The 25,614-nt window shown below is 39.2% G+C and overlaps 1 protein-coding gene and 1 long non-coding RNA gene across 4 annotated transcripts; one reads left to right on the top strand and one right to left on the bottom strand.

Moving 5' to 3' along the window:
* Positions 1–222: 222 nt before the first annotated feature.
* Positions 223–10,108, bottom strand: LOC122009332. The gene is made up of 2 exons (XR_006119532.1): positions 9,433–10,108; positions 223–677 (listed from the first exon to the last, which is right to left on the bottom strand). It is a non-coding gene; the product is annotated as an uncharacterized LOC122009332 (long non-coding RNA).
* Positions 10,109–10,247: 139 nt separating this feature from the next.
* Positions 10,248–25,553, top strand: LOC122009330 (ATP-dependent helicase BRM-like). 3 transcript variants are annotated; one of them, XM_042565447.1, is made up of 15 exons: positions 10,253–10,771; positions 11,777–11,899; positions 11,975–13,123; positions 13,284–14,606; positions 14,686–14,795; positions 14,930–15,017; positions 15,098–15,184; positions 15,445–15,537; positions 15,630–15,713; positions 18,639–18,842; positions 20,118–20,357; positions 20,433–21,980; positions 22,062–22,577; positions 23,538–23,792; positions 24,628–25,553. In XM_042565447.1, exons 1-15 carry the CDS (start codon positions 10,586–10,588, stop codon positions 25,342–25,344), a joined length of 6,723 nt encoding a protein of 2,240 aa, XP_042421381.1. In that variant the 5' UTR covers positions 10,253–10,585; the 3' UTR covers positions 25,345–25,553. The 3 variants fall into 3 exon arrangements, with proteins under 3 accessions (XP_042421382.1, XP_042421380.1, XP_042421381.1); XM_042565446.1 differs by having other exon boundaries at positions 10,252–10,771; positions 11,777–13,123; XM_042565448.1 differs by lacking the exons at positions 23,538–23,792; positions 24,628–25,553 and adding an exon at positions 23,188–23,523 and having other exon boundaries at positions 10,248–10,771; positions 11,777–13,123.
* Positions 25,554–25,614: the final 61 nt, after the last annotated feature.

The following is a 25,614-nucleotide window of genomic DNA, read 5'->3' as shown; positions in this document are numbered from 1 at the left end:
ACCAAAATATTTTTCTCTTTTAAAATTATGATTTTTTTATTATTTTCAATATAGAACTTTATTGTATTTCCAACCAAAACTAGAAAAAATACAAAACAAATAACATTATAAATAACAACATAATTTGTGTTATGATTTTTCTTGAGTTATTTAACCCATTATCCTCTTTGACATGCATCAAAACACAAAATACAAATAAACAAGTAGCAAACAATCAATAGATATCCAAAAGCAAAAATATTATCAGATAGATATAATCCAAAAGTGCTGGTAATCAAGTCAAATGGATCCAACAAATACAATAAAAAGAGCACAAGCATATCCAAAAATATAATTCAAAAATAGCTTGTAAGCTAAAGCTCGTCAGCTGGTGATGATGGTGGTGGTGGTGGTGGTGGTTGAGTCAAGCACAAATTTCACTGAAATCCAACAATAACCTCCTCATGAAGACTAAAAATTGAATGCTCGTTACGAGAGAAGCCTGTAGAAGAGATGATGACTCCTCTAGCCTAGTAACTCTCTCCTCTAATGGCTGGGCAATTGGAGGTGGGATAGATGCAAATATATCTGGGAAGGTGAAGTCCAGCATCTCCTTTTCGCTGCCTCAGCTGACGGGACACCCTCTCTTCAGGTCAGACACCCCCTCTTCGTCAAATTCAAACATCCACGATCTTTACCTGCCATCAAACGTCGTTGAATTCAAGCTGAGTTGAACTAATAAGAAGAAAGCAGCTACTACCGCACAAGGTTAATGCTTATGCCGAGACTAATTAGCTGAACAAAAGATATGAAACTAAGTCTTAGATCATCAAACACTTATCTTTTATCTTTCTTTCACACAATTACCATACAAAAGATCAATCAAACGATGTGTACAACTGAAATGGCTCCACTAAAAAGGGTGAATAATCTATAAGTTGAAAATTATTATTATTATTTAAATATTACATTATTAAAATTCTTATGTTTATTTTTTAAAAAATCAAATATATGAAGCTGAAGTCAAAATAAACGAATGTTACAAAAAGAATTTTAAACAAGTCAGATTTTTGATTCTACAACACATCCTACTGATTTTATAAACACTTAATAAGAATGCCCAAGAACACAAATTGTTAAACACAGATCTTTAATAAATTTTTTGAAAGAAAAATAAGAATGGACTAGCAAAAGACCTCGAGAAGCCAACAAACTCAGAGATCCTAATAGAATGCTAAAAACTTAAATTATCAATTTATTAGACCACAACAAGAGTTTCTTCCAACTCAATGGAACAAGATAAGAACATACATTTCTATAAAAACTTGTACAAGCCATATATCTAAGATAATAATTCTGTTTTAACTCTGGGGAAATCTAACAAGAGTTGTAGTTGGATTATCAACTTATTGAAACACCATCCATACAATTGACTTAGTGAAGATATCAATAATTATTTTGCAATCTATTGGCTCTTAGTAAGATCAATGTATTACAAGATGAAGCAATTTGAGTCTATATTTGATCGTAGTTAATTAGATCAATATCCTCTGGTTTGAAGCGGAGAGCTCTTTGGTGCATACAATGAGGGATCTAAGATTAATGTCCATGGCTCTTTGTCACCGGTGTCAATACATTTAAACAAAAAGATCTTTTTTTTTTTTATAGAGCCTGGGTGATCAATCCGACCCCACGAAAGTTTTCCATTGGTCATCAGGGTAAATTGGGAAGCGTTCGCAACGGGCAGCCCAAGACCCCAACATCCTTTAGTTGCGTGCCCCATTTGAAGGAAAAATTCCTACAAATTCACCATAACTGGGGCTCGAACCACAAGTACCTGGGTGACAACCTGAATACCCTGCCGCTGGACCATAGCCCCGGGGGCAACAAAAAGGAGATCTTTGAAGCATATAGTGTTGAAATTTGAAGCTTCTTCTCTACTTATTTACTTGTCCATCTTGCTAACTTTTGCTTCAAGACGCTCTGAAGACAAAGCAGGTGGCATGATCTCTAGTGTGTCGGGTGCGAGATCACTAGGGAAGAGCATGTTTAGCTCAATAACAACATATCAGCATTAACCTTGGGCAGTTGCTTTCTTTTTTCTAACATTTAATGTGTAACTAGAGATAAGGACATATGGATGCTATTGATGTCAAAGAGAAGGCTATGGAGCCTTCAGAATGTGGCAATGAGATTGCTTTTGATATTCCATATAATGGTATCGATGTAGAATTTCATGATTGCTTTCCATTTTCGATTTGATTGAATATCCTTCTTGAAGTTGAAAGCTATGGAGTTGTCGTCAAAATCTTTACGTAGAAGAAAAGTATTTCTTTTCCTTGAAGTATCCAGCAATAATACATAACATTATATAGTGATACAATGTGATATGCTAATTATAGTAAAAAATTGAATGCTGCCTATCCTACCGTAATTTAGAGATAATATTCCTAACAAGTGATAAAATACCGGCAACTAAATGATTATCTTTCCAAACTCACTCCAATACCTGCCAGACAGGGAGTGGTTCCTCCTCGGCAATCTTCCATTTGCACCGAGCAATTTGTTGTTTCTCTTGGGCAAGTAGTCATGCCCGGATAGCTCGGTTGTTTGCTTGAGTCAAAAAGTGGAATGCTCGCTTCATTTAGTTGGTCATACAACAACCACATAGTCCCTTCTAATACCGCCGTCTCCCCCTAAAAGGAAGTAGTGGGGGAGTAAAATAACGCAGATTCCATGAAGATAACATCCAGAGTAACATATATACGACGAGCCGACGGATCATAACATCGATACCCCTTCTAGTGAGTTCCATATCCCATAAAAACACAGCAGATGGCACGAGGATCAAACTTGGTCCGTTGGGTTTTAGGATGATGGACAAAGGTCACACACCCAAAAATACGAGGTGGAAGCATTAGAATGATAGGTAATGAGACTGAGGTTGCTAGAACTTGTAGAGGAGTTTAGAACCCCAAGACTTTGGAAGACATTTGATTAAAAAAGATATACGACGACACAGACGTCAGCCCAGAGGTGCGACGGGGCATGGACCCCAAGAAGGAGGGCTCGAGTAGTCTCCAGACTACGTCAATTTTACGTTCTGCAATACCATTCTGTTGGAGAGTATAGGAGCATGAGACCATGTGAACTGAAAAATTAACAGAAGGATTGATTAACATGCCCCCATTGCCAGAGCGAAGTGTCTTGATTTTAGCCTAAATTGTCTGAATACAGAGATCCTTTGGTCCAAATTTTGCGGACCAGAGGATGGTCCCTTTGCATACATTGGTGGAAATTGATGGCCCCTACCTGTAAAATATGTGGAGACCATCAATTTCCACCAATACATGTAAAACGAACCATTTGCGGACCAGAGGATCGGGCCTCGTTTGAATAAGTCTAAAAAGACTGAAATCTAATGAACACTTTCTTAATATAGCGTAGTAGGTAAACCCAAATCATGCAGGTACAATCATCAATAAAGGTTACAAACCGTCGATAACCAGACGTGGGATTTGGAGCAGGACCCCAAACATCAAAATAGACTAATGTAAAAGGAATGTCACATTTATTATGTTGTAACAGATAAGAGACTATGAAGCTTTTTGCTAACAAACAAATTTCACATTTAAAATCCATAAGACATCCAAAAATAACGCTAGAAACATATGTTGCAAATAATTGAAAGAAGGGTAGCCCAGTCGACGACGCTATAGAACCACCTGTTATGCTTGACAATCACTAGATGTGTGGTGAGCACTACCGCTGATGAAGTCATCTATGTAATAAAGTCCCCCCTCTTAGTACCATGCCCAATGATCTCCTTTGTGAGAATATCTTGAATGACACAAAACATGAGATAAATCAATACAGTGCAAGTCTTTACTAAGTTGGCCAACATATCTGTGGGACAAGGAAGGCACTAGTAGGATATTAGATAATGATAGGGTAGGGGACGATTGCACAGTCCCAACCCTCAATTACCGAAGATCTGTCGCCATTAGCATTTTGTCAATTATGATTTGCCTGGGAGGAGTGCGCTGAGTAAAATCAATCACATTAAAAGTCGTGATCCGTCGCACCAAAATCAAGTATCCAGGAATGATATGCTATCCCCTGAGTTGAACTAAGAAGAGCATTACTTGAGGAAGTAGGTAGACCATCAGATGGAAGGATGGACAGTTGCTGCTTGACAACCCAACTTGGGATATCTTGTCCAATAGTCTAACATTCTGCCTTGATATTTGGGCAACTGCTCCAGCTATTGCAACTTGGCCTGGCTTAATCATAGGGCCAGACAAATTGTCCTCCTGTCCAACATCCCGCCCGTCAACGAGTGATGCCTTGCTAAGTCCGCCTTCCTGGCTTGGCCAAAAGCCCTGTCCACTGCTATCTTTTCTCTCGTGGCCCTGGAGGTAATGCCACCAATTTAAAATTGTCCTCCTGGAGGTATCTATGAAGTTTAAAATAGTTGTCATGAGAGTGCTTAACGCTGCCACAATGCGAGCAAGGAGCGGTCTTGGCGGTAGGACTTATTCTCCCACCAGGGCGAGGTGGAAGCATCAGAATGGTAGGTAATAAGACTGAGGTCGTTAGAACTTGTAGAGGAGTTTGGAACCCCAAGACTTTGGAAGACATTTGATTAATAAGATATACGACGTCCCAGATGATATCAGCCCAGAGGTGCGATGAGGCATGAATCCCAAGTAAGAGGGCTCGAACAGTCTCTAGAATATGTTAATTTTTACATTCTGTAATGTCATTCAGTTGGGAATATGGGGGCAGGAGGTCTCATGAATGAGACCATGTGAACTGAAATATTGACAGGACTGATTAACATAGTTGCCCCCATTGTCGGAGTAAAGCATCTTGATTTTAGCCTAAACTGTGTCTGAATAAGCGTCTAAAAAGATTGAAATCTAGTGAACACTTCCTTTTTATAGCACAATAGATAAACCCAAGTTACGCGAGTACAATCATCAATAAAGGTTACAAACCATGGATAACCAGACGTCGAATTTAGAGCAGAACCCCAAACATCAGAATGGACTAATACAAAAGGAATGTCACATTTATTATGTTGTAACGAATAAGAGACTATGTGGCTTTTTGCTAACAAACAAGTTTCACATTTAAAATCCATAGGATATATACCCAAAAATAAAACTAAAAACATATGTTGCAAGTAACTGAAAGAAGGGTAGCCTAGTCGATGACGCTATAGAACCACCTGTTATGCTTGACAATCACTAGATGTGTGGTGAGCACTCCCTCCCTCCCTCTTTCTTAGTACTACGCCTAATGATCTCCTTTGTCAGAATATCCTAAATGACACAACATGGATAAATCAATACAGTGCAAGTCTTTAGTATGTTGGCAACAGATAGTAGTCTGTGGGACAAGGAAGGCACTAGTAGGATATTAGATAAGGATAGGATAGGGGACAATTGCACAGTCCCAACCCTAGTTACCAAAGATATCCAGCTGTTATCATTGACAATTGTGGTTCACCTGGGAGGAGAGTGCTAAGTAAAATCTATCCCATCAAAAGTCATGTAATCCGTCACACCAAAATCAAGTATCCAAGAATAATATGTTATCCCCTGAGTCGAACCAAGAAGAGTTTTACCCGAGGAAGTAGGTAGACGTCAGGTGGAAGGATGGGCAGCTACTGCTCGACTTGAGCTATCTTGTCCAATGGTCTGACCTAGATCAACGTTTTGCCTTGTTGGCTGCTCCTGCCACTACAACTTGGCTTGGCTTGACCATAGGGCCTGACAAATTGTCCTCCTATCCAACATCCTGCCGATTAACAAGAGATGCCTTGTTAAGTCCACCTGCTTGCTATCTTTTCTCTTGCGGGCTTGGATGTCATGCCAATAGTCAGGGTATCCACGAAGTTTAAAACAATTGTCACGGGAGTGCTTAACGCTACCACAATGCGAGAAAGGAATGATCTTGGTGGTAGGACCTATTCTCCCACCAGGACAAGGTGGAAGCATTAGAATGGTAGGTAATGAGACTGAGGCCGCTAGAATTTGTAGAGGAGTTTAGAACCCCAAGACTTTAGAGGGCATTTGATTAATAAGATATACGACGACCCAGACGACGTTAGCCGAGAGGTGCGACGGGACATGGGCCCTAAGCATGAGGGCTCGAGCAGTTTCCCGAATATGTTGATTTTTACGCTCCGCAATGCCATTCTGTTGGAGAGTATAGGGGCAGGACGTCTAATGAATGAAACCATGTGAACTGAAATATTGACAAGACTGATTAACATAGTCGCCCCCATTGTCGGAGCGAAGCATCTTGATTTTAGCCTAAATTGTGTCTGAATAAGTCTAAAAAGACTGAAATCCTGTGAACACTTAATTTTTATAGCGCAGTAAATACACCCAAGTCATGTGGGTACAATCATCAATAAATGTTACAAACCATCGGTAACTAGACGTGGGATTTGGAGCAGGACCCCAAACATTAGAATGGATTAATGCAAAAGGAATGTCACATTTATTATGTTGTAACAAATACGAGACTATGTGGCTTTTTGCTAACAAACAAGTTTCATATTTAAAATCCATAGGAGATGAACCTAAAAATAAAGCTAAAAACATATGGTGCAAATAACTGAAAGAAGGGTAGCCCAGTTGATGACGCTTTAGAAGAACCTGTTATGCTTGACAATCACTGGATGTGTGGTGAGCACTTCCTCCCTCTTAGTACTACGTCCAATGATCTCCTTTGTCAGAATGACACAAAACATGGATAAATCAGTACAGTGCAAGTCTTTAGTAAGTTGGCCAACAGATAGTAGTCTGTGCGCCAAGGAAAGCACTAGTAGGATATTAGATAAGAATAGGATAGGGGACAATTGTACAGTCCCAACCCCAGTTACCAAAGATTTGCCACTATTAACATTGGCAATTGTGGTTCGCTTGGGAGGAGAGCGCTAAGTAAAATCAGTCACATTAAAAGTCATGTGATATGTTGCACCAAAATCAAGTGTCCAGGAATGATATGCTATCCCTTGAGCCGAACCAAGAAGAGTACCTGAGGAAGTAGGTAGACCATCAGGTGGAAGGATGGACATCTGCTGCTCGACTGCCCGACTTGGACTATCTTGTCCAATGGTCTGGCCTAGATCAACGTTCTGCCCTGTTGTTTGGGCAGGTGCTCTTGCCACTGCAACTTGGCTTGGCTTGACCATCAGGCTAGACAAACGGTCCTGTCCAACATCTTGCTCGTCAACCAGAGATGCCTTGCTAAGTCTACCTGCCTGGCTTGGCCAAAAGCCCTGCCCACTGCTATCTTTTCTCTTGCCGGCTTGGAGGTCATGCCACCAGTTAGGGTATCCATAAAGTTTAAAACAGTTGTCACGGGAGTGAATAACGCTACCACAATGCGAGCAAAGAGCGGGCTTAGCGGTTGGACCTGTTCTCCCACCAGGACTCGACCGAGAACCAACGTGTGGTGGAACCCGCGAGCTTGACCGAGAACCTCAAGTTGCTAAGGTTGCTCCATGTAGATCATTCATAGGGTGGTTGGTCATTACTAATTGCCGAGTAGCCTCTCGACGAACATGGATAAAAGCTTGCTATAGTGTGGCGAGCAGCTAGAGTTATAGGATATCGCTATGCATATTATCAAGGCCATCCAAAAATAGGTAGACGCAGTCTTCTTGAACCAAGGAATTGTACCGCTGAATATCAACTGGGTAGTCCATCAGATTTAGTCGTCAGAAATCAATTTCCCGCCAAAGTCCTTGATGATCTAAATAGAACTTCTCTAGAAAACCACCGACTTGTTTAAGTCATGTCAAACGATAAAGATCGTACACTTGAGAGGTGTTGTGGCTAGGCGTCCCACACCGATTTCGCGGTTGGGAAACGAATAAAATTCAAAATAAGGAAGGCATCCATAGAGTTGATTAACTAACCTTTGACAATAACATTATTAGTATGCCATCGTCGAAAGGCCGGATCGGTCAGGGCTGGCTGAGGGAAATCTCCATTGATATATCCCAATTTATCTTTGTCCGGAATATACATTTCAACCACCTGGACTATAAAGAATAGTTGGAGCCATCCAACTTTACGCCAATCGGGGCTATAGCTATGTCAGATCCAGAGGTTGTGTGACTGCCGAGTTGATTACATTGAGTGGTTAGGTCGGTTGAAGGAATTTCAACGGCCATGATAGGGTGGTGGAAGAATTAGAATGTAGAGGTTGTAACTAGCTCTAATACCATGTCAAAACCTTTAGGTAGAAGAAAAGTATTTCTTTTCCTTGAATTATCCAACGATAATACATACATTATATAGTGATACAATGTGATATGATAATTACAGTAAAGAATTGAATGATGCCTATAACAACAACAACAACCAAGCCTTTTCCCACTAGTTGAATGCTGCTTATCCTACTGTAATTTAGAGATTATATTCCTAACAAGTGATACGCTAATTATAGTAAGAATTGAATGCTGTCAACTCAGTAATTATCATTCCTAACTCACTCCAACAGGAGTGGGAAGGAAGCTCGTCAACAACCAACGGCCGAGATCTCGAAGCATTGGAGTGTGGAATCGCTTCAACACTTCATGATGTCAATTGCCTACAAGCATCCAATCCACTACTTCACATTTTTCAATTTCAAGAACATTATTCGGCGAAACCCAAAACTAAAGGCAATCATGAAGTCCTACATAGATACCATTATACCGTGCATCAGGAGCAACCTTGCCGCTACCGTCCTAAGCTCTGCATTCTCTCAAGCATTGACATTATTTACCGCACATTTATCTATAATTACCCTAAAATATGAAGCACAAAAACAGCAGCTGCACAATATTAACGCAGAGGCCATTGCTGAGCTAAACAAGATCGTGTGTGGCGACTCAGTCCAGTTTGACGGACTCCTCAAAAGCAGAACGGTTTTAGCTTTACTGTCTTAAGCTGTTGCATACATCTGGTCTATTAAAAAGAATTACACCAATAGGAACAGCAACGAGCTAGCAATGATCCCTTAAAAGAAAATTTTCCATATTGTTAAAGTAAAATCATTTCCCGCACAAATACAGAACAAACTACGGTAAAGCTGAACAAAATAGGTAAAAGAGACAATTAGATTATGATAATCACACAAGCGGAAGGGAAAACGCCGAAAACCGAATCCTTGTCAAACTTCTCGATCGTCTCCACGGGACTACCCGTTTCGGCTGAGAGACCCATCACATGATAAAAAAAAAAACTTAGATCAACTCCCAAGCATCAGAACCAGGAGGAAGAATCAAATCCAAGAAGTAAGGAAACAACAAAAAAAGGCAAAAGCTTCAAACTACGGATAACCCTGATCTAACAACATCAGAATCATACACCACGACAAATCCGCAGTTGGTGGTGGGGAATAAGAATGCACAGACCGTTAAACGAAGATGATCTTGTTACGTACCTCAGACGGTTGCGATCGGGAAGGGATCAGGCGATCGCCTTCTGGAAGACAAGAGAATCACCGAGTGGAGGCGAGGGGGCAGGGAGGAGCTACACATGGGAGAGTGAGGAAACCCCTTGGTCACGCCGTTTCCACGTGATTAACTACCTCGAAATATCTTGTATCCTTACTGCACAGCACTTGACTCCGCTTCGAATAAATCCGCTTCTTAGTCCAAACAGCCAACACACTGTTACACAGAGCCTTTCCATATAGGACAACACAACGTGGCGCGACCATCTGGCATTGTTGCATTCGCTCACAAGAGAAGTTCCTGTCGTGATCACTTGCGAAGCCCAACAAATTACTTTATTAAAGAAGTAGGGCGCACCTAGACTCCAGCTGTAATTTACTCACATATTTTTTTTTGTAAATAATTAAATTATTTAAGGAAGAGGCTTAAGCGGGGCCCGCCCCAAAACAGCCTTTGGTCAGGCGCCGAACTGCCACGTCATAAAACCACTTGGTCAACCCGGTCAAGACTACTTTAGACAATTACTAGATTGTTATTTGACAAAATTGCCCTCATTCGGTGACTTTACAACTAAGTGAAAGTATGTCTATGAATGGAAATTCAAGTATGAAGATGGAAAAAGCGGTTTTCTTACATTTCTAAAACCTGGGGTATCCGTCGTAATTTAATAGAATGTGGGGGGCTATTAACCAAATTATTTAACCTTGGTTATGGGAGCCAACTCAGGTAGGATCCGATGGACGTCTGAAAAGAGATCGTGGAAAAATGAGCAAAAAGCGAGAATAAATGAGGAAAAAAGAACCAGATGAGGTGAGTTGTTTTAGGGTTAGGGTTTGACCGAAGCTGGCACGTAATCGAGACTTTTTTTTTCGTTTTTAAAATTCTGAGATCAATCGCCGGCGCTCCGGCGGGATCGCAGTATTCCGAGGCGAGTTTGATGGTTCACCTGCCATCTGGCGTCTTCAAAGCAGCTATTATTTTGGGTAGGTGGCCGGCAAACTGACTGGCGTGAGCGGTATACTTCAGTCCACTCGGTTGCGTCGCGATCGGAAGTGTTGGCGGTCGGCTTTGACGCGGCTGCAGTTTTGGAGGGTTTCAAATCCGTAAAGATCGATCTTTGAAGGTGGTGGCGGATTGGGCATGCAATCTGGCAGCGGCCCCAGCCCGGCGCCGGCTCATCAGCCGCCGCCGGGGCGGTCGTCACCGTCTTCCGCCGCGTCTCCGTCCTCCTCGTCCTCCGCCGTCTCCGCTCCCAACCACCTTGGTCTCGAGTCGATGCAGCAGCGGCAACAGCAGCAGCGGCAGCTGCAGCTGGCTCATAGGAAGGTCAGTAGTGGACACCCGTTATTGTTTGTCTTCGTACCCTGACATGTGTGACAGTTGCGGCCGTTGCGTGGGGATCTGAGAAAAAGATGGTCGTCAATGTTTGTTTCCATATTTCGGGAAAAGTGGGGACAGAGTGTGTTCTGTAATTCTAAATAATCGGTTTTCGGAGAATTCGCACTGGACGTAGCGGCCTAGATTCGCTGTATCCTGTGCTTTTCTCACCAGTATGCTGTGTTTTTCTAACCAGGCTCCTTGTTCGATTTTGGTCATATGTTCTTTTCGTTCAAGTGCTTTTCTCTGCCATCTATCGGCGATTAGCTGACTCCCAGGTCGGCAGGGATGAACCTCTTTCTCTCCTCTTCCTATATCTCAATCTATGACAGATTTATTCAGCTTAATCTTCCATTTATTCTCTCTATCTATCTCTAGGGCTTGCAACTTCTTCTATTTGTATTTCGTTTTTGCGGCGTCAATCGATTCAGAGCTAAAATTATCGACTTGCATCCCAATTTTTGTTGTCTCCGAGCTTGACTTCTTCCATTCATTTCTTTTACATTTATGATTTCAAATGGATTGGTTTTCTCATGTTTGAATCCGGATTTCTTTTCATTCTTTTGAAATGTCGGAACTTGACTATATTTTCAATTTTCAGTCTTTGTGAAGTCTGGCACATCGATATAATAGTTTCTATACAAGGTTTTGTTTGGTTGTATGTTTCTGCAAATGTTTTACTGGAGCACTGAGCCTTCATCAGTGGTTAGGTTCGGACATCTTCTTCCAGTTGCTTCTTTTGGATTCCCTTTTTCTGATTATTTAGATGTTCATGATCATACTACTTGCCGGACTTTCTGTCTATTTTGTTTTGCAACGCTTGGATTCGACTCCGTCTTATATAGTTCATACATCAGTCTATGTATTGGCCAGAGCTAATGATATGTACAATTGTCATAAGAAACAAAGTTTTGGTTTTTTTGTTGTACGTGACTAGTTTTGCTTGTATTTTAGGCATTACTAGCACAACAACAAAATCATCATCATCAGCAGCAGCTAAGTAAAGCTGAAACCGATCAATCTCATCTTCCCTATCAAGCTGGTGGTACATTTGGAGTCTCTGGAGCTGGATTTCTGGCAAACTCTGCCCCAAATTTGTCTCAATCGTCCAAAAAATATGGCAATATTCCTTATCAACCAAGTGTGTTGCAGCTTCGCGAAGAAAATCAAAGTAAAGGGCTTGGCACTGGACAACAACTGCAGAATCCAATTCATCAAGCTTACCTCCAATTTGCTTTGCAGTCTGCTCAGCAGAAATCTGATGGTAATTTCGCTATGCAGCAGCAAGTTAAAACCAGTATGGTTAGTCAATCTGGAAGAGATCAAGACATGATCATGAACAAATTAAAGATGCAGGAACTTATGTCACAGACTGCTAATAAGTCACAGATGCCCATGTTTAAGAGAACAGTTGAACAATTCGCAAATGCTGAGAAGCAGATGGAGCAAGGTCGGACAAATCATGATCAAAGAAATGATCTGAAGCCTTTCCCAACAGATGCTCATTTGGCTTCTGTTAACATGATAAGACCAGTGCAATCACTGCTGCCACCATCTAATGTGCAAAATTTTGCAAACAACCAATTAGAGATGGCACAGATGCAAGCAATTCAGGCATGGGCTAAGGAACATAACATTGATCTGTCTGTTCCTGCAAATTTAAATTTGATTGCCCAAATTCTGCCACTTATGCAGTCGAATGGAGTTCCTGCTGGGCAAAAGCCAACTGAAACTAGTACGATGATACATCAATCTTTACCGACTTCTAAACAGCAGGCAATGCAGTCACCAGCTGGTAGTGAAAGTTCAGCTCATGGAAATTCAACAAGTGACTTGTCCGTTGGGCAGCATATGAAGCGTCGCCAAATGCTTCCACTGTGTTCTAATAGTGCTGGAGATACCCCTAGCATCAATAATAGTATTTTGCATATGAAACAGCAGCAGTTTGCTGAGAATAGCCAGGTCGGTCAGAATGAAACGGTTATTCGACTTCCAACAGTGCGCTGCAGTGGTGCACAAGATACACATTTGGCAAATTCATCTGGTTCCATGAATCATACCCTAGAAAAATCTAATTATAATAGTACTTCAATGGTGAATAAAATGCAAACGCAAAGTTTTAGGCCCTTGCAGCAAGCGAATCAGCCCATCCCATTACTTGCAACTCCATCCAATAATATTACAGGTGCTCATAATCCAACTGATACTGGATCTTCTCAGACACCAAAACAACATTTTGGGTTCACCAAGAAACAACTTCATGTTCTCAAGGCTCAAATCCTAGCTTTCAGGCGTTTGAAGGTACTTGAAAATTTTCCTGCTTTTTTTCATTGAAAACTGTCACTTCATTTTTGTTTTCCTTGGTGCATTTGCCATGAAATTCTCTATAATTCATAAGGTGATACTGTTTTCCTTTCAAGATTTTAACTAAGACTTTTTTTTTTCGTGTCGTCCACAATAGCGTGGTGAACGAAGTCTACCACCTGAAGTTCTTCAAGCAATCTCAGATTCTGCTTCAGATTATCAACCATCTCATGGCCCCAGTCAACCTGAAAACGTAAACCATGATTCGACAAAGACTGCTATCACCAGCAACAACGAGCATAGGAGAATCATAGAATCTAATAGCCAGACTGAACAATCTACCTTTGCGACCAAAAGGCATACTCAGATGAAGGAGGAGCCTTTTTATGGAGAGGAGAAAATTGCATTTGCCAGTCAAATGCAAGTTTCTGTTGATTTAGAAAAGGAGCCTGCGCACATGGGTTCTATTGGTAAGTTGGAAGAAAGTAGCTCCAATGTCAAATCCGAGCAAGAGAGTGAAAAGGGAAGTCAAAACTCATCCTCCAAAGGCGATTGTCATGTTGTCAAGGAAAAAGTTAGTCCTGCAGATGGTGGCAGTATGGTTCCTGGATGTGTGAAAATGCCTGCACCAACAAATACCACAGAATCTTCAAGAGATGGTGTTTTGAAAAAGTACCATGGCCCAATTTTTGATTTCTCATCATTTACTAGGAGACCTGACACCTTGGCATCAACGGCTACCAATTACTCCAGTAATCTAACTTTGGCTTATGATGTCAAAGATTTGCTGTATGAGGAAGCTAAATCTGTGCTTACCAAGAATAGAACAGAGAACTTAAAGAAGATTAGTTGGTTACTTGCATTTAATCTCGAAAGGAAAATAATTAAGCCAGATCTTGTGGTACAGTTGCAAATTGAAGAGAAAAAACTCAAACTATTCAATCTTCAGGCACGTTTAAGGGATGAAATTGAACATCAACAAGAGGAGATAATGGCAATGTCTGACAGGCAATACCGCAAATTTGTTAGACAATGTGAACAACAACGCGTTGAGCTAGCAAGGCAAGTTCAACAGCTGCAAAGGGCATCGAGAGAGAAGTTACTGAAATCCGTATTTCAGTGGCGTAAGAAACTCTTAGAGTCACATTGGGCCATTCGCGATGCTCGGACTACACGAAATAGAGGAATTGCTAAATATCATGAGAGGATGTTGAGAGAGTTTTCTAAGAGGGAGGATGAAGACAGAAATAAAAGAATGGAGGCATTGAAGAATAATGATGTAGATAGGTACCGTGAAATGTTACTGGAGCAGCAGACAAGCATCCAAGGAGATGCTGCTCAGCGTTATGCTGTTCTTTCTTCCTTTTTAACCCAGACAGAGGAGTATCTTCTCAGGCTTGGGGGGAAAATCACAGATGCAAAGGGTAATCAAGAGGTTGAAGAAGCAGCAAATGCTGCAGCTTCTGCTGCACGTGCACAGGTTTAATAATACTGAATGATTTTTGCTCTTCTATCTCTTTTCCACTGCTTAATTATAGTACTATCATTACTGCTGACAGGGTCTTTCATCAGAAGAAATCAGAGCTGCAGCAGCATGCGCAGGGGAGGAAGTAATGATACGAAACCGGTTCTCTGAAATGAATGCCCCAAAGGACAGTTCTGTTAACAAGTAAGCTTGTCTTAATTTTTTGGCTATATATTTGATTGAAATGTTATCCTCTTCCTTGGAACGATATCTCCATCTCTCCTTTATTGTTTCTTATCTCACCTTTATTGTCTCATTGTCTCTATATTTTGTGTTAGGTATTATAATTTGGCTCATGCTGTGACAGAAAGAGTCACGAGGCAACCTTCGATGTTGCGGGCTGGAACCTTGAGAGACTATCAACTTGTAGGTTCAATTTCATAAATTTTTTTTGCATATGACTATAGGTTTGTAGATGAAGTGATTTTATTTAGTTATATTTCCAGGTTGGATTGCAGTGGATGCTTTCCTTGTACAATAACAAGTTGAATGGAATTTTGGCAGATGAGATGGGTCTCGGCAAGACTGTGCAGGTTGCTAATTTCTAAATCTTCATGCTATTTAATATTGCTGATACCCACTTATATTTTCCCTTCTGGATAACAAATTATACTACATTAGTATATTATGTGCAATTATGTTTATTTTTGGACTCTGGACTTGTTCTTTAATATTTGCTTCTTTGGAACATTTTTTGTCGATTTCAACTGAGTGCTTGTAACATGAATGTTTGTAACATGAATGTTTGACATATTAAATTGATGAAGCATCATTTGATTTGTGAGCTCTACAGGTAATGGCACTGATTGCTTACCTGATGGAGTTCAAAGGAAATTATGGCCCACATTTGATCATCGTCCCTAATGCTGTTTTAGTAAATTGGAAGGTAATGCCTTTGGTTCAGTGTTATTCTTCAATATGCTCATGTTCTTGAAAAAAGAATTTGGAGAATGGGCTGACACTGCAAAATGTATTCAGAGTGAGCTGCTAAATTGGCTGCCATCTATATCATGCATTTTTTATGTTGGTAGCAAGGAAGAAAGGTCAAAGCTTTTCTCTCAGGTTGGTTGGTGTATACCTGTTTCTTTTATGATAATGTGATTTTCCACTTTTCTACTTTATGCACACGCCACTGATACATGAATTTCTCTACAAGTTCATGTTACAAACAATGAAAATCTGACAGGTGTCTACATTTAGTGGGCTATTTATTTACACGTAATTTTGCATGGTTATTGATGGATATCAACATGCTGAATGATTTGAGTGGTGCACATAAACTGTGACAATGTAACTGCCCATGCATGGATGATAACTTCTGTAGAAATCATAAGGAAACACCTAGAGCGCTAATATGAGAGTTTAGAGGAGTGGTGTAATTGAATTATACCAGGCCCACCTTTTATGCTCCAGTCCAACACAACATAAGACAAGCAAATATGCAATGTGAGACTGAAAAGACTAGTTATTTTGATAGCACTTCACTAAGAGGGTTGGTGTATATTTCAATAATATATTCATGAAAAGAGTCGTGTAGCTATGCTATGCTGATTCTTTGGACATAATAGTTTCTCATCATTAACAATCAAATGTAATGTGTTTAGTCTAATTATCACAATGCATGTAGTTCAAAGCTTGTGAAGCCAAGATGTTAGTGTTAGGTCACATCATCTCAAAATCTATGTTTGTAGCACAAAAGCAAGCTACAATAGTCTGGTTCTTTCTACCCAAAACAACATCTAACATAAGTGCATATTCTAATGTAGAGTTGCTGTTGATAGAAAGCACACATTATTTTGCTTATGAGAATGTTTCAATACTCAGTTGTACATGCTTCGTACAATTAAACTTTTCTTCTTGGATGCTCTTTTACACTATGTAGACCATTCAACACTTCTATCCTATGGCAATGACACACTTCAGATTTTTGTTTGCATGAATTGACTTGCTGCACCAATAACGAAAGAGATCAGGTCTTTTAACTGCACAGTACATAATGTTTTCCCACAAGTCTCCAATATCATAGGCAGTCTTCGAAATCTTTGCCTGGTATTATTTGGAACAGTTGGAGTGTATACTGATTTGCATCCAAGGGTCTCACATAGATCCGTAGAACATATCCTCTGAGACAAGACTCTTTCCGCACTGTTAGCAAGCTCAAACTCCAAAGCTTTACTTTCACTGATTTGTGTCAAATTCTTTCTTCAAATACTTTATACACTCTATGACACCATGCATTTCACTGTGACTTGTGAGTCAGTCGTGACATTGCAACCAAAATAAACTGCCAAGAGTGCTATGCGCATGACTTTGTTTCAACTTAAAAAAATGCATGGTCAACTGCACTTTAGACTTTAAAGGTGAGAGGGGTTGTGAAGAAAGGTGTAACTGAATTGATTTGGGTAGTACAATACTACAATTTCATCTCATTTTCAAGTTTCAAATAAAATATTGTATAAGCAATGTGGGACTGAAAACTATATATTCTAACACTCAAGTAATTTGTTTCTATGAAACTTCACTTTGACCTTACATATGAAATTTTACAACTGAAAGTTCTCATTCCTATGTCACTTTAACCTTTACAACTTGAACACATGTTTCAGCAACTTTGAGTATCAAGATTTTAATACTTTTTTATGATGTCTACCTAAGATTTTTGTCGGATCATTATGTATGGCACTTTGGCATAAGATTTTTGTTGGATTATTATGTATGACACGTTGACATGGTTGAAATACCATTGCAAAAATGCTAAAGTTATTTGATTGTCATCTGTCATGGTGGAAGTGGCATATTGATCAATTAGAGTGTTAATCAATTTCTTGGAAGCACATGTAATGCCTTTGTTGATATTTGGTACTTTATTGGGTTTTTTCTTTCTGAATTTATGAAAGCAAAATACATGAATTTTAGTAGTGTACTTTTTTTAACCTAACTCATTAGTATATATTACTAGAGAGTAGAGATCCAAAACCAACCAGACCTAATTTAACGTTATTTGACTCAAATGGTCCAATTCACTCAACTAATAATGCAAACATAGCATGAGGGTTCATTTACTATCACAAGGTTGAGTGCCTTGTGCACCTGGAAATTTTAGGTTAGATCGGGAGCAAAGCTGGACTTGACCCAATATACACTAATGGTAAGGAATGGAAAGGTGTGATCAACTTACCATGATAATATGTCAAGCCTCTCAATCCATGACTGACATTTTTGTTCTTGCTGAAGCTAATGTTTCTGTCATATCCTCATATCCTTTCTTTCTCCACATCCTTATTTTATATCCTTATTACTACTAAAATACATTTCATAAGAGCACAGTATCAAGATAATAGTTGCTATGCTAGATGAGTGTTAACTTATAATTTATCTACAGTTCTTTTTGAAAGAAATGCTTTATCTTTCTTGTTTTCTAAGTGGAGTATCTGTTCTTATCAGTTTAATATCAATCTTGTTTTCTTTACAGTGGTTTATGATTTGTGATTCACTTTAAATTATAACAATTGCTGACCACAGAATAGATATTATTTCATGCCCCATTTTAATCTACAAACTGATAGATTTTTGTTCTGTAGAATATAAATGATGGTTAATGTTGATGTAATTTTAGGGAAAAGTCCATAAAGTAAATGACATAAATATAATGACCCTTAGAAAAATAAGTTCCATAAGGCAAATGAGTTAAATACTCCTTTTTGCTCAAAAATAAAGTCCCTCAGAAGCCTTGTGTTAACAGAAACAAAATAAACGACCAACTATACCAACATATAATCCACCCTTAAAAGCTGCATTAAGTTTTTTTCTTTTATGATATTTACAAGAATAGAAGGTCTAATCGGTTAGCTGAGGATGCATGAAATTTTTGGTTAAATTGATGATTGAAACTTTTTGGTTAATTAAGACTTCTAATGAATTGGAAGTTGGCATGTACTTCAACACCATATTGCATCCGTGCTCAGTTTCTTCTTTGTTTCTTTGCAGGAAGTATGTGCTGTTAAATTTAATGTGCTGGTAACAACTTATGAATTCATTATGTACGATCGCTCTAAGCTATCAAAAATTGATTGGAAGTACATCGTCATTGATGAAGCTCAAAGAATGAAAGATAGAGAATCTGTTTTGGCACGTGACCTTGATAGATACCGTTGCCAAAGGCGATTGCTACTCACTGGAACCCCTTTGCAGGTTTGATCTATCTACCTTTTATATTGGTAAACAACTAGAAGTGCTTGTGACATATTTATGCCACATAAATGTTTTGCAGTATGATAGTTTTAAATATTTTTTTTTCACAAAGTTCTATGCTTAGCTTGTTTGGTTGCATGCTTTATTATGGTTTCAAAAAGTGTAAGCAGGTGGTATGTGATTGACTCGCTTCATAGTGCATATGCAACTTACATAGCCATATGTTGGAACATATGCAGTCAAGTATTACAGTATTTAAAAAAATATTTTTTTTGATATCTAAAGTATTTATCACTTCCAAAAGTGTTTAAGCTAACACTTACTAGTCACAAACTACTAAGGTAATTCAAAATTTCAAGTAAAATTTGGTCGAGCTTAACATGGTTCAAATGAACCAAGATAAATTTTTTAACTGCATGTGCCAATTTAAAGATCTGTCTAGATGACTTCATATGAGGCCCAAGTGGTGGCTTTTAGAAACCATGTTTTATAAACCAAAATATCATAAGATATTACATGGTTTATGTTTTTTTTTAATTAGTCTTTAAAAATCTTACATCTAATAAAATTTTGGTTTATGAAACATGGTTTTTAATATTAACATGATGTGTGAGGATGAAACATAGTTTGCTTCCCTTCCATGTCTTCAACACATAATCGTCACTTGTGACGAAGTTACATCCCTCCCATGAAAGGTTTGGGGTTTTTCTTGATAACAATATACTTCATGCATCATTTTTCACAGGCGATCTTTCCTGTATGTAGTAGCCAATACCAGGTTCATCCTAGGTCATCTTATAGTCTTTAGAGGCTCGAGTGGGGCCCGTGTCAACTCAGATCTCATCTTTATCATTTTCTCTTTAATGACAAGAAAGCTATAAAAAAAATTGTGTATTAATTCTGTTGGTGAGTATGGTTTTCTTGTAAATTTGATTCTGCTTGGCATTTATCAAGATGTAGGGAACTAGGGATGAGTTGGTAGAAACCAAAATTTTAAGCTTCAGTTGATAAGATGATTAGTCTAGATTAATTTCAATTTGGAACTCAGACGTAGCCTCTTTTGGTGTCACGCCTTTGTATGTTAACATTATTTCCTTTCTTATAAATTAGATTTTTTTCTACATGGATTTAACTAATGATGTGGGTTTAAATAGAGCTAGTGAATTGAATTTTCCCAGCTTATAGGGTATGGGGATGATAGTTAGATCATATTTAGACAAGGTAACTCCGATTTCAGATATGTGTTAAATATGTTGGTTGAAAATCTATTTGCAGAATGACCTCAAGGAGCTGTGGTCCCTCTTAAATCTACTTCTTCCAGAAGTTTTCGATAATTGCAAGGCATTTCATGATTGGTTTTCGAAGCCCTTTCAGAAAGATGGTCCTCATAATGAAGAGGATGAGTGGCTTGAGACTGAAAAAAAGGTGATCATAATCCACAGACTGCACCAGATTCTGGAGCCTTTCATGCTGCGAAGACGTCTTGAGGATGTTGAAGGTTCACTTCCTCGGAAGGTAATTGTAGTGTGAACCAAAATGCAAATTATACGAGAGTTTCCATGAAGCTTTTTTGTTACTTTATTTTTGCAGATTCCAATTGTGGTTAGGTGTAGAATGTCAGCTATCCAAGGTGCCATTTATGACTGGATTAAACCTACTGGTACTATTAGGGTTGATCCTGAAGATGAGATCCGCCGTGTGCAAAAGAATCCACTGTACCAGGTTAAAACATATAAGAATCTTAACAATAAATGTATGGAGTTGAGGAAAGTTTGTAATCATCCTTTGCTTAACTATCCTTACTTGAGTAACTATTCGAAGGATTTCATTGTTAGATCGTGTGGGAAGCTTTGGGTTCTTGACAGAATTCTCATAAAACTTCACAGAGCTGGTCATCGAGTTCTCCTCTTTAGTACAATGACTAAACTTCTTGATATTTTAGAGGAGTACTTGCAGTGGCGAAGACTTGTCTATAGACGTATAGATGGTTCAACGTGCTTGGAGGATCGGGAATTGGCAATTGTAGATTTCAACAACCCTGATTCTGAGTGTTTTATCTTTTTGCTTAGCATTCGTGCTGCTGGAAGAGGTTTAAATCTCCAGACAGCAGATACAGTTGTTATATATGATCCTGATCCAAATCCCCAAAATGAAGAGCAAGCAGTTGCAAGGGCTCATCGGATTGGACAGAAACGAGAGGTGAAAGTCATATACATGGAAGCTGTTGTTGACAAAATCTCAAGCTATCTGAAAGAAGATGAGTTAAGGAGTGGAATAGCTGGGGATTCAGATGATGATCTTGCTGGCAGAGATAGGTACATGGGGTCAATTGAGAGCCTTATTAGAAGCAACATACAACAATATAAGCTAGATATGGCTGATGAAGTAATTAATGCTGGTCGTTTTGATCAAAGAACAACTCATGAGGAAAGACGAATGACGCTGGAGATGCTGCTGCATGATGAAGAGAGATATCAGGAAAATGTACATGACGTTCCTTCTATGCAAGAAGTAAATCGCATGATTGCTCGTAGTGAGGAGGAGGTTGTACTATTTGATCAAATGGATGAGGATCTAGATTGGACTGCTGACATGATTAAACACAGTGAAGTCCCTAAGTGGCTTCGAGTTAGTTCTAGTGAGCTAGATGCCGTTACTGCTAGTTTATCCAAGAAACCTTTAAAAAACATATTGTCTGGCAATGTTGTAACTGAACCCAATGCACTTATGTGTGATCCTTCCTCTAGTAAAATGGAAAGGAGACGGGGCCGCCCTAGAAAAAATTATCAAGTTTATCTGGAATTGGATGATGAATATGGTGAAGATTCAGATATTGATTCAGAGGAGAGGAATGCTTCTGAAGAAGAGGTGGAAGTTGGGGGTTTCAATGATGAAGGGTTCAATGATGAAGAATTCATTGATGATGATGTTTTACGCAGCCATAAGATTCAAGTAACTCAGGGGATGGGTCATGATAAAAGGGGCCATGTGTCCTCTCAAACAATGGTTCGACGTTCTACAAACACATCTTCTGGAAGTGGTAGACTGTCACAACCTCAAACTCCTGTGTTGTCCTCACAAAAGTTTGGATCTCTTTCTTTATTAGAAGCCAGGCCTGGTCTTCCTTTGAAAAAGATGGTTGGTTAAACCATATCGTACCTTTTTATGTTCTTTTCTATTTGATACTCGATTGACTTTAGTTATCTATTGATTTTTCAGTCTGAGGAACTAGAGGAAGGTGAAATTGCAGTCTCTGGTGATTCTCACTTGGATCTGCAACAATCAGGTAGCCAGCTTCATGACCATGAGGATGGAGAGGAAGATCAACAGGTTTTGCAACCAAAAATAAAGAGAAAGAGGAGTATAAGGATTCACCCAAGATATAATGTAGAAAAAGATGATAAACAATCAGATATTGCAAAAATTGCTGCACGTAGTTCAAAACTGCTAAAGGTTGGTAACGAATATGATAGTCCGTCAAGGACTGGAAAACTTGAGTCATTTTCTGATGCTGGTTTAGGGAAGCATGGCACAACTAATTCGTTGTTGAAGCACAAGCATAACACACCAGCAAAAAAGATTTCACCTATGCCAATCTCTGACAGAATAAGTTACTTTTCTGGTACAACCGAAGATGGTAATGGACATTCTAGAGAAAGTTGGAATAACAAGGCCAACAATTCTGGTGGGTCTACGCACATGGGTGAAAAAATGTCTGACATTACACAAAGAAAGGTAAGCCCCATTGTCTTTTAGCTGTTTTAGAATTATACCATTTTTGGCAGTGAAGAATTTTTTTGTTCAGCATTTGCAATATTGGGGGGCACAAAACAGAAGAATCGAATTACAACCAGTTAGCACAATTATTTTAGGAGAATGAATTGGGGTGGGGTGGCAAGAGTTGCAAAGGTGGGAATATTGAGATGGATGTGCAGGATAATTATGAGATTACCACAAAAAAATGTAATTGTTGTGTTGGCATGATCATGATAAAGTGAGAAAAATAAAAGACACGGAAGCATCTTCAAAAATAACCAATAGATTCTATAATTAAACAATCAACACGGTGTGTCTGGATGAAGTTCAAAGAAAGATCCAAATGATTTGGTTTACTGAAAATATGACTTCTCTTGGAGTTCAATTATGCACAGTATGATGACATTTAAACAGACTATCGTAGATATTGTTTACTGATCATGTTAACAACTTATGTTTTTTGTTCACATTTCTATTTGATGTTTTGTATTTTATCTTCATGTCTAGCGAACTATTCAGGGCTTTTAGCTTCGACAGCTGACAAATAGAATGGAGTTAATAGTTATTTGTTTATTGTTCTTTTACTAAGGGTTAAATGCGAAGGGGAAGCTTGGTGCAACGGTAAAGTTGCTGCCATGTGACTTAAAGGACATGGGCTCAAGTCTCGGAAACTGTCTCTTGCAAAGCAAGGTAAGACTACGTATAGATCCTTCCCTAGAACTCCGCATTGGTGGGAGTTTCGTGTATCTGGCTGCCTTTTTTACCAAGGGTTAAATGCAGTTTAGCATTTGAGTTTCACGTGTCTTAATAGTCCTTAGTGCTTATTACTCATCTTGCTGTCATCGAAAGTGATCTAAACAACACGGCGTTGTTTTAAGTTCCTGATATGCGCTATCACCGTGCTGTTGAATTCAAGATTACTTACTTTCATACTTGTAGTGCAAGAATGTCATTAGCAAGCTGCAGATGAGAATACATAAAGATGGTAATCAAATTGTGCCAATTTTTTATGATTGGTGGAGGAGAAAAGAGAAACCAACATTTGCTATTAGTGCTGCAAGTGGCAATGTCCTGGATCTTCAGAGAATCGAACAGCGCGTGGACAATTTGGAGTACAGTGGTGTAACAGACTTCATAGCAGATGTGCAATCGATGCTAAAAAGTATAGTTCAGCATTGCAACTATACATACGAGGTATAGTCTGCTTCCTTCGTTTCCAAGTTAAAGTACTTTAGAGTAGCAACCGATAAATCTGTTGTGCAAAATTATTGCATAATTTGTTTTCCATTTACTCTTCTTTTTCTTATGATGCATGATTTGTTACAAGTGCTGATCTTGCCAATGGCTGCATGATACTTCTTTGTTAACACAGTCGATCTATACAGCAAAGTGCTTTCTTCTCTATGTTGCTGTGTGAGTATAATTATTTGGAAAACCAAGGAAAACTGAACCAACCTGAGTCTGAATTGGGTTTCTAGTCGTGAAACACGCTCTAGTTTGGTCAGGTTTACAGTTTTTTTTTAATATATATATCTAAAACCTAAAACATCCAACCTGAACTGATTGGATACATAGGAATATGAAATTATACACAATCTAATAATTATTGGAAAAGTAGCATAAAAGTTCAAAACAATAATAAATGCCCAAATGTTGATTGTATTCCGCTCACAAAAAACTTGAAAGAACCCAAAATTCAAAAAAAAAAAAAAAAAAAAAGAAGCAAGACTGCTCTCTTGTTACTTTTCTCTGCAGTTAATTTGTTCTACTGTGACATTCAACAAAATATTTTTTATGATTGATCATCGTGTGATAAATTTTTTGTAATATCTGATTAGTGCGTAACTTTTCATATTCAGTTTGGTTAACCTTTCTATATGTAATTTTGTGAGCCTTCCCTCTTCCCCACTAATACCTTCCATCCAAGTAATGGCCATTTGCTTGTGAACATTATAAACTTTCAAGAATGTTTGGTATTACGAACCATTATGGGTTATATTATCCTGATCGTGTTCCTCTTTTATTGCAGGTGAAGTGCGAAGCCGACAAGCTCCAAGCTTTGTTCTTTAATATAATGAAGATTGCATTTCCAGATTCAGATTTCCGGCAAGCTAGGAATGCAGTTACATTTTCTAACCCTAGGAAGCCTGCAACAACGCCAGCTGGTTCATCGCATAAACTAATCGCCAACAAAATCAAGCGGCACACACTCATTAACAAGTTGGAGAAATCCTCGCCTCCACCAAGAACCTCACCTCATATGGCCACTCCTATGGACGATGAATCCAGGACCAAGTTGACATCTTCCAAGCAGCCAAAAGATTCGAGGCCGGTTTCCGGGAGCTGGACAGAGAAGGCACTTGAACCTTCACAATACCCGCCGCACCCCGGTGATCTTGTCATCTGCAAGAAGAAGAGGAAAGAAAGGGACAAATCCTCTATCAAGCAAAGAATTGGTCCTGCATCACCATTGAACCCCAGTCGCTTCGGACCCCTCTCCCCAACCAGTTCAGGAGGCATGAGCTCCGGGCCATCTTCCTCAATCAACCGAAACTCCACCCTTTCAATTCCAAGAAATTCCAATTCATCTCTCCAGGCAAAGCACACATCCAGCTTGCCACATCGCGAGATGCAACGGCCCAATGATCGCAACAGGGTTTCGTGCAGTATAGCAGATATACAATGGGCCAAACCTGTAAAAAGGATGAGAACAGATAGCGGTAAAAGGAGGCCGAGCCAGATGTGAGTCGAAATTCGATGTATATATATTCCTGTATTATTGTATCCTTTCGATATGGTAGTAGCCATTCTACAAGAGAAAGTCGCTTTTGTTCCTTTTTGATTCCCCATCTCTCCTTTGAACACTCATAGGCAAGGTAGTGGTGGTGGTAATGGTTGTAAGATCTCAAGACCACATTGATGAATGAGAATTAACCTCCACAAAATTTATTCGTACCCCCCGGCCGCGACTCTTTTCAGTGGTCGATTGCTTTCTGATATCTTGCAGTGTGAAGCC

Source organism: Zingiber officinale, chromosome 8A, assembly GCF_018446385.1.
Source record: "Zingiber officinale cultivar Zhangliang chromosome 8A, Zo_v1.1, whole genome shotgun sequence".
NCBI lineage: Eukaryota > Viridiplantae > Streptophyta > Magnoliopsida > Zingiberales > Zingiberaceae > Zingiber > Zingiber officinale.
The sequence above is the reverse complement of the archived record's forward strand: the minus strand, read 5'-3'. Positions and strand labels throughout refer to the sequence as shown.